Source organism: Oncorhynchus nerka, unplaced genomic scaffold (assembly GCF_034236695.1).
Source record: "Oncorhynchus nerka isolate Pitt River unplaced genomic scaffold, Oner_Uvic_2.0 unplaced_scaffold_6229, whole genome shotgun sequence".
NCBI classification, from domain to species: domain Eukaryota; kingdom Metazoa; phylum Chordata; class Actinopteri; order Salmoniformes; family Salmonidae; genus Oncorhynchus; species Oncorhynchus nerka.
In genome coordinates, this window is record NW_027035085.1 from 263 (window position 1) to 9,551 (window position 9,289).

At 52.4% G+C, this 9,289-nt stretch overlaps 1 protein-coding gene across 1 annotated transcript; it reads right to left on the reverse strand.

Annotated features, from left to right (window-relative positions):
* Positions 1–686: 686 nt before the first annotated feature.
* On the reverse strand, positions 687–8,063 carry LOC135566272 (cleavage stimulation factor subunit 3-like). Its single transcript, XM_065014050.1, has 3 exons — positions 7,896–8,063; positions 7,543–7,696; positions 687–939 (listed from the first exon to the last, which is right to left on the reverse strand). Exons 1-3 carry the CDS (start codon positions 7,944–7,946, stop codon positions 734–736), a joined length of 411 nt encoding a protein of 136 aa, XP_064870122.1. The 5' UTR covers positions 7,947–8,063; the 3' UTR covers positions 687–733.
* Between the last annotated feature and the right edge of the window lie 1,226 nt (positions 8,064–9,289).

Sequence of the window (9,289 nt, forward strand, 5' to 3'; positions counted from 1 at the left end):
TGTGATGTCACCAACAGTGAGTGGTGGGGTGTTGGTACTGTGATGTCACCAACAGTGAGTGGTGGGGTGTTGGCACTGTGGATGTCACCAACAGTGAGTGGTGGGGTAGTTAGCACTGTGATGTCACCAACAGTGAGTGGTGGGGTGTTGGTACTGCGATGTCACCAACAGTGAGTGGTGGGGTGTTGGCACTGTGATGTCACCAACAGTGAGTGGTGGGGTGTTGGCACTGTGATGTCACCAACAGTGAGTGGTGGGATGTTGGTACTGCGATGTCACCAACAGTGAGTGGTGGGGTGTTGGCACTGTGATGTCACCAACAGTGAGTGGTGGGGTGTTGGCACTGTGGATGTCACCAACAGTGAGTGGTGGAGTGTTGGCACTGTGATGTCACCAACAGTGAGTGGTGGGGTGTTGGTACTGTGATGTCACCAACAGTGAGTGGAGGGGTGTTGGTACAGTGATGTCACCAACAGTGAGTTGTGGGGTGTTGGTACTGCGATGTCACCAACAGTGAGTGGTGGGGTGTTGGTCACTGTCGATGTCACCAACAGTGAGTGGTGGGTGTTGGCACTGTGATGTCACCAACAGTGAGTGGTGGGGTGTTGGCACTGTGATGTCACCAACAGTGAGTGGTGGGGTGTTGGCACTGTGATGTCACCAACAGTGAGTGGTGGGATGTTGGTACTGTGATGTCACCAACAGTGAGTGGTGGGGTGTTGGCACTGTGATGTCACCAACAGTGAGTGGTGGGGTGTTGGTACTGTGATGTCACCAACAGTGAGTGGAGGGGTGTTGGTACAGTGATGTCACCAACAGTGAGTTGTGGGGTGTTGGTACTGACCACGAAGCAGGTGGGTGGAGGCAGTAGCTTCATCAGGATGACTGCGGCCGGGGGGACCGGGAACACCCCCCCTGGAACAGGGTGCAGTCCTGGAGCTGTGTGGAGAGACCAGAGCATGTGAGAGGAGCTGGAGTGGAGCCCAACTTGACTGGAGTGTGGAGCGAGATTCCTAAAGGCTGGAGCGTCTTAGGTAAGGTACCTACTAGTCAGGTGTGGTAGCTGGTAGGGGTAGAGGGGGTAAGGTACCTACTAGCCAGGTGTGGTAGCTGGTAGGGGTAGAGGGGGTAAGGTACCTACTAGCCAGGTGTGGTAGCTGGTAGGGGTAGAAGGGGTAAGGTACCTACTTGCCAGGTCTGGTAGCTGGTAGGGGTAGAGGGGGTAAGGTACCTACTTGCCAGGTCTGGTAGCTGGTAGGGGTAGAAGGGGTAAGGTACCTACTTGCCAGGTCTGGTAGCTGGTAGGGGTAGAGGGGGTAAGGTACCTACTTGCCAGGTGTGGTAGCTGGTAGGGGTAGAAGGGGTAAGGTACCTACTTGCCAGGTCTGGTAGCTGGTAGGGGTAGAAGGGGTAAGGTACCTACTAGCCAGGTGTGGTAGCTGGTAGGGGTAGAGGAGGTAAGGTACCTACTTGCCAGGTCTGGTAGCTGGTAGGGGTAGAGGAGGTAAGGTACCTACTAGTCAGGTGTGGTAGGGGTAGAGGAGGTAAGGTACCTACTGGACAGGTCTGGTAGCTGGTAGGGGTAGAGGAGGAGGTAAGGTACATACTAGCCAGGTGTGGTAGCTGGTAGGGGTAGAGGAGGGGGTAAGGTACCTACTAGCCAGGTCTGGTAGCTGGTAGGGGTAGAGGAGGGTAAGGTACCTACTAGACAGGTGCTGGTAGGGGTAGAGGAGGGGGTAAGGTACCTACTAGCCAGGTGTGGTAGCTGGTAGGGGTAGAGGAGGGGTAAGGTACCTACTAGACAGGTCTGGTAGGGGTAGAGGAGGGGTAAGGTACCTACTAGCCAGGTGTGGTAGCGGGTAGAGGAGGGGTAAGGTACCTACTAGCCAGGTGTGGTAGCTGGTAGGGGTAGAGGAGGGGTAAGGTACCTACTAGCCAGGTCTGGTAGCTGGTAGGGGTAGAGGAGGGGTAAGGTACCTACTAGCCAGGTCTGGTAGCTGGTAGGGGTAGAGGAGGGGTAAGGTACCTACTAGACAGGTCTGGTAGCTGGTAGGGGTAGAGGAGGGGTAAGGTACCTACTAGACAGGTGTGGTAGCTGGTAGTAGGAGGGGTAAGGTACCTACTAGACAGGTCTGGTAGGGGTAGAGGAGGGTAAGGTACCTACTAGCCAGGTGTGGTAGCTGGTAGGGGTAGAGGAGGGGAAAGGTACCTACTAGCCAGGTCTGGTAGCTGGTAGGGGCAGAGGAGGGGCAAGGCACCTACCTGGACAGGTCAGGTAACTGGCAGGGCAGATGAGGAAGGCAAGGCACCCACTGTTTCAGGTCTGGTAGCCGGGTGTTAAGAGGAGGAGGGTAAGGCACCTGCCAGATCTGCAGCTGGCAGGGCAGAGGAGAGGAACCTACCAGCCAGGTCCGGTAGCTGGCAGATAGAGGAGGGGGCAAGGCACCCACCAGACAGGTGTGGTAGGGCAGATGAAGGGAGGTAAGGTACCTACTTGCCAGGTCTGAGTAGCTGGTAGGGTAGAGGTAAGGTATCTACTAGTCAGGTGTGGTAGGGGCAGGAGGAGGTAAGGCACCACTAATTCAGGTGTGGTAGGGTAGAGAGAGGTATGTTCACTGGGCAGGTCTGGTAGGGAAGGCAGAGGAGGCAAGGTACCCACTCCAGACAGGTGTGGTAGAGGTAGAGGAGGGGGTAAGGTACCTACTAGACAGGTGTTGTAGCTGGTAGGGGTAGAGGAGGGACAAGGTACCTACTAGCCAGGTGTGGTAGCTGGTAGGGGTAGAGGAGGGGTAAGGTACCTACAGCCAGGTCTGGTAGGGGGTAGAGGAGGGGTAAGGTACCTACTAGACAGGTGTGGTAGGGGTAGAGGAGGGATAAAGGTACCTACTAGCCAGGTGGTAGCTGGTAGAAGTGAAGGAGGTAAGGTACCTACTAGACAGGTCTGGTAGGGGTAGAGGAGGGTAAGGTACCTACTAGACAGGTGTGGTAGGGAGTAGAGGAGGGATAAGGTACCTAGCCAGGTGTGTTAGCTGGTAGGGGGAAGAGGAGGGGTAAAGTACCTACTAGCCAGGTCAGGTAGTGGTAGATTAGAGGAGGGAGTAAGGTACCTACTAGACAGGTGTGGTAGGGGTAGAGGAGGGTAAGGTACCTACTAGAAAGGAATCTAGTAGCTGGCAGTGGTAGGGAGGGGTAAGGTTTTCTACTAGTCAGGTGTGGTAGCTGGTAGGGGTAACACCTGCTAGACAGGTCTGGTAGTGGGAGTAGGAGGGTAAGGTGCCTAGCCAGGTGTGGTAGCTGGTAGGGAGTAGAGGAGGGTAAAGTACCTACTAGCCAGGTGGTAGTAGCTAGTAGGGAAGTAGAAAGGAGGGAAAGGTACCTACTAGCCAGGTCAGGTAGCTGGTAGGGGTAGAGGAGGGAGTAAGGTACCTACTGACAGGTGTGGTAGAGGGGTAGAGGAGGGGTAAGGTACCTACTAGAAAGGTCTGGTAGCTGGCAGTGGTAGAGGAGGGGGTAAGGTTTTCTACTAGTCAGGTGTGGTAGCTGGTAGGGGTAGAGGAGGGGGTAAGGTACCTACTAGACAGGTGTGGTAGGGGTAGAGGAGGGGTAAGGTACCTACTTGCCAGGTCTGGTAGCTGGTAGGGGTAGAGGGGGTAAGGTATCTACTAGTCAGGTGTGGTAGGGGTAGAGGAGGTAAGGTACCTACTAGTCAGGTGTGGTAGGGGTAGAGGAGGTAAGGTACCTACTGGACAGGTCTGGTAGGGGTAGAGGAGGTAAGGTACCTACTAGACAGGTGTGGTAGAGGTAGAGGAGGGGGTAAGGTACCTACTAGACAGGTGTTGTAGCTGGTAGGGGTAGAGGAGGGACAAGGTACCTACTAGCCAGGTGTGGTAGCTGGTAGGGGTAGAGGAGGGGGTAAGGTACCTACTAGAAAGGTCTGGTAGCTGGCAGTAGGTGTGGTAGGGGTAGAGGAGGTAAGGAGAGGAGGTAAGGTACCTACTGGACAGGTCTGGTAGGGGTAGAGGAGGTAAGTTACCTACTGGACAGGTGTGGTAGCTGGTAGGGGTAGAGGAGGGGTAAGGTACCTACTGGCCAGGTCTGGTAGCTGGCAGGGGTAGAGGAGGTAAGGTACCTACTGGCCAGGTCTGGTAGCTGGCAGGGGTAGAGGAGGGGTAAGGTACCTACTAGACAGGTCTGAGTAGGGAGTAGAGAAGGGTGAGGTACCTGCTAGACAAAGGGTCTAGTAGGGTTGGAGGGTAAGGTACCTACTGGCCAGGTCTGGTAGGGGTAGAGGAGGGGTAAGGTACCTACTGGCCAGGTCTGGTAGCTGGCAGGGGTAGAGGAGGGGTAAGGTACCTACTAGACAGGTGTGGTAGAGGTAGAGGAGGGTTAAGGTACCTACTGGTCAGGTCTGGTTGCTGGTAGGGGTAGAGGAGGGGTAAGGTACCTACTGGCCAGGTGTGGTAGCTGGTAGGGGTAGAGGAGGGGTAAGGTACCTACTAGACAGGTCTGGTAGGGTTGGAGGGGTAAGGTACCTACTAGATAGGTCTGGTAGGGTTGGAGGGGTAAGGTACCTACTAGACAGGTCTGGTAGGGGTAGAGGAGGGGTAAGGTACCTACTAGACAGGTGTGGTGGCTGGTAAGGGGTAGAGGGAGGGTAAGGTACCTACTAGCCAGGTGTGGTAGCTGGTAGAGGAATAGGGGAGGGGAAAGGTACCTACTAGTCCAGTGGTAGCTGGTAGGGGTAGAGGAGGTAAGGTACCTACTAGACAGGTGTGGTAGGGGTAGAGGAGGATAAGGTACCTACCCAGCCAGGTGTGGTAGCTGGTAGGGGTAGAGAGGAGGGGAAAGGTACCTACTAGTCAGGTGTGGTAGCTGGTAGGGGAGAGGAGGGTAAGGTACCTACTAGACAGTCTAGTAGGGGTAGAGGAGGGGTAAGGTACCTACTAGCCAGGTGTGGTGGTAGCTGGGGGGTGAGGGAAAGGTACCTACTAGCCAGGTCTGGTAGCTGGTAGGGGTAGAGGGAGGGGGTAAGGTACCTACTAGTTAGGTGTGGTAGAGGTAGAGGAGGGGGTAAAGGTACCTACTAGACAGGTGTGTAGGGGTAGAAGGAGGGGGGTACCTACTAGAAAGGTCTGGTAGCTGGCAGGGGGTAGAGGAGGGTAAGGTACCTACTAGACAGGTGTGGTAGGGAATAGAGGAGGGAGTAAGGTACCTACTAGAAGGTCTGGTAGCTGAGTAGGGTAGAGGAGGGAGTAAGGTACCTACTAGACAGGTGTGGTAGGGGGTAGAGGAGGGTAAAGGTACCTACTAGAAAGGTCTGGTAGCTGGTAGGGGAGTAGAGGAGGGTAAGGTACCTACTAGACAGGTGTGGTAAAGGGGTAGAGGAGATTAAGGTACCTACTAGAGGTCTGGTAGCTGGTGGGGGGTAGAGGGAGGGTAAGGTACCTACTAGACAGGTCTGGTAGAGAGGGTAGAGGAGGGGAGTAAAGGTACCTGCTAGACAGGTCTGAGTAGGGTTGGAGGGGTAAGGTACCTACTGGCCAAGGTCTGGTAGGGGTAGAGGAGAGAGTGGGTTCCTACTGGCCAGGTCTGGTAGCTGGCAGGAGTAGGGAGGGGTAAGGTACCTACTGGTCAGGTCTGGTTGGCAGGGTTGTAGCGAGGGTAAGGTGCCTCTGCTAGACAGGTCTGGTAGAGGAATTGAAGGAGGGGTGACCTACTAGCCAGGTCTGGTAGAGATGAGAGGAGTAAGAGTACCTACTGGCCAGGTCTGGTAGCTGGCAGTGAAGGGAGGGTAAAGGTGCCTCTGGCCAGGTCTGGTGGCTGGCAGGGGTAGAGGAGGAGTAAGGTCTCTAGCCAGGTGTGGTAGCTGAATGGGGAGTAGAGAGAAGAATCACCTACTAGCCAGATCTATAGTAGCTAGTAGGTGTAGAGGAGAGTCAGATACCTACTAGACAGCAACAGCAACAGCAACTCTCTCTCTCTCTCTCTCTCTCTCTCTCTCTCTCTCTCTCTCTCTCTCTCTCTCTCTCTCTCTCTCTCTCTCTCTCTCTCTCTCTCTCTCTTGAGTCCTAGTAGCAGGCCCCACCTGCCTGCCTGCCTGCTGCACCTGCAAGGTAGAGGAGGGGTAAGGTACCTCTACTAGACAGGTCTGGTAGGAGGTAAGGTACCTACCTGGCCAGATCTGGTAGCTGGCAGGGGTAGAGGAGGGGTAAAGGTACCTACTAGACAGGTCTGGTAGGGTTGGGAGGAATAAGGTACCTACTAGACAGGTCTGGTAGGGTTGGAAGATAAGATACCTACTAGACAGGTTGGTAGCTGGTAGGGGTAGAGGAGGGGTAAGGTACCTACTGGCCAGGTCTGGTAGGGGTAGAGGAGGGGTAAGGTACCTACTGGCCAGGTCTGGTAGCTGGTAGGGGTAGAGGAGGGGTAAGGTACCTACTGGCCAGGTCTGGTAGGGGTAGGAGGAGGGTAAGGTACCTACTGGTCAGGTCTGGTAGCTGGCAGGGTAGAGGAGGGGGTAAGGTACCTACTAGTCAGGTCTGGTAGCTGGTAGGGGTAGAGGGGGTAAGGTACCTACTGGCCAGGTCTGGTAGCTGGCAGGGGTAGAGGAGGGTAAGGTACCTACTAGCCAGGTCTGGTAGCTGGTAGAGGAGGTAGGGTACCTACTGGCCAGGTCTGGTAGCTGGCAGGGTAGAGGAGGGGTAAGGTACCTACTGGCCAGGTCTGGTTGCTGGCAGGGGTAGAGGAGGGGTAAGGTACCTACTAGTCAGGTCTGGTAGCTGGTAGGGGTAGAGGAGGGGTAAGGTACCTACTAGACAGGTGTGGTAGCTGGTAGGGGTAGAGGAGGGAGTAAGGTACCTACTAGACAGGTCTGGTAGCTGGTAGGGGTAGAGGAGGGGTAAGGTACCTACTAGACAGGTGTGGTAGCTGGTAGGGGTAGAGGAGGGGTAAGGTACCTACTAGCCAGGTCTGGTAGCTGGTAGGGGGTAGGAGGTAAGGTACCTACTGGCCAGGTCTGGTAGCGGTAGGGCAGAGGAGGGTAAGGTACCTACTAGCCAGGTCTGGTAGCTGGTAGGGGTAGAGGGAGGGGTAAGGTACCTACTAGTCAGGTCTGGTAGCTGGTAGGGGTAGAGGGAGGAGGTAAGGTACCTACTAGACAGGTGTTGTAGCTGGTAGGGGTAGAGGAGGGGGTAAGATACCTACTAGACAGGTCTGGTAGCTGGTAGGGGTAGAGGAGGGGTAAGGTACCTACTAGTCAGGTCTGGTAGCTGGTAGGGGTAGAGGAGAGGTAAGGTACCTACTGGACAGGTGTGGTAGCTGGTAGGGGTAGAGGAGGGGTAAGGTACATACTAGACAGGTCTGGTAGCTGGTAGGGGTAATGGAGGGGGTAAGGTACCTACTAGTCAGGTGTGGTAGCTGGTAGGGGTAGAGGAGAGGTAAGGTACCTACTAGACAGGTGTTGTAGCTGGTAGAGGAGGGGTAAGGTACCTACTAGACAGGTGTTGTAGCTGGTAGAGGTAGAGGAGGGGGTAAGGTACGTACGGGCCATGTGTCGTGGTTGGTAGGGGATCATCTGGCTGGTGTCAGGTTTGGGGTACTCTGGTTTGCGGTCGGCCTCGTCCTTTTGCGTGGGAGCCGATGGAGTCACCACCGTCTCTGTCTGGAGCAACGCCGCCAGTTTGGCACGGGACACGTCCTGCACACACACAGGTTTAAATCATAGAATTCTAAACAGATATCCTTTACCCACACATGAGAGAGAAACACACAAATGATCCAGTTGTTTCATAGCCATAGATCTATTCTATTGAAATCTTCAACAGGTGAAGAGGCCATAGCAGTCAGAATCATCTTCCTGTGTAAATGAAGCTGTAGAAATGACTAGTTGTACAGACCTTGTATCCGAGGGCTTTGAGCTCACTGGCAGAACAGGGGTACAGGTCCATGAACTTGTATCTGTCCACCAGCAGGGCTGTCTCCTTGCCTTCGTACTCATCCTTGAAGGCCGTGAAACGCCTGCGCTCCACCTTCAGGATACTGGCCAGGTCCCGATGTTACTCTCAAAGGCCAAAAACGTGCCCAGATCTCACTGAGGAGAGGTGTTGACAAACACACAGGTCCGTTAATAACGCAATAACAGACAGATATCATGTGGATGTTCTACAATAACAGACAGATCTAAATGTGGCTGTTCTATAATAACACAACAGACAGATCTAACGTGTGTGTGTGTGTGTGTTCTATAATAACAATAACAGACAGATCTAATGTGGGTTTTCTGTAATAAAACAATAACAGACAGATCTAATGTGTGTGTTCTATAATAACAATAACAGACAGATCTAATGTGGGTGTTCTATAATAACAATAACAGACAGATCTAATGTGGGTTTTCTATAATAAAACACTAACAGACAGATCTAATGTGGGTGTTCTATAATAACAATAACAGACAGATCTAATGTGGGTGTTCTATAATAACAATAACAGACAGATCTAATGTGGGTGTTCTATAATAACAATAACAGACAGATCTAATGTGGGTGTTCTATAATAACACTAACAGACAGATCTAGTGTGGGTTTTCTATAATAAAACAATAACAGACAGATCTAATGTGGGTTTTCTATAATAACAATAACAGACAGATCTAATGTGTGTGTTCTATAATAACAATAACAGACAGATCTAATGTGGGTTTTCTATAATAAAACAATAACAGACCGATCTAATGTGGGTGTTGTAGGAACATAATTCCTCATACCCAGACTTCTCTGGCGACAGGCTTCCCGAGGTGAGAACACGCTCAAACAGAACTCTGGTGTTGTTGTCCTCTGGAGGGCGGTAGAGAAAGAGGTGAGGCCTTCAAACTCATGAATCTACCACTATGTTTCAGATAATGCCTCAGAATCAGTCTCCTAATTTACAGCATAACACTATCTACACTGAACAAAAATATAAAGTTAACATGTAAAGTGTTGGTCCCATGTTTCATCCAGAAATGTTCCATACACACAAAAGCTTATTTCTCTCAAATGTTGTGCACATTTGTTGACATCTGTTAGTGAGCATATCTTCTTTGCCAAGAAAATCCATCCACCTGACGTGTGGCATATCAAGAAGCTGATTAATATAGGATCAGACCCTTTCCCCCAAAATGTCTGCCAAAAATGACATAGCCAAATCTAACTGACTATAGCTCAGGACCTGAAGCAAGGATATGCATATTCTTGATACCATTTGAAAAGAAACACTGAAGTTTGTGGAAATGTGAAATTAATGTAGGAGA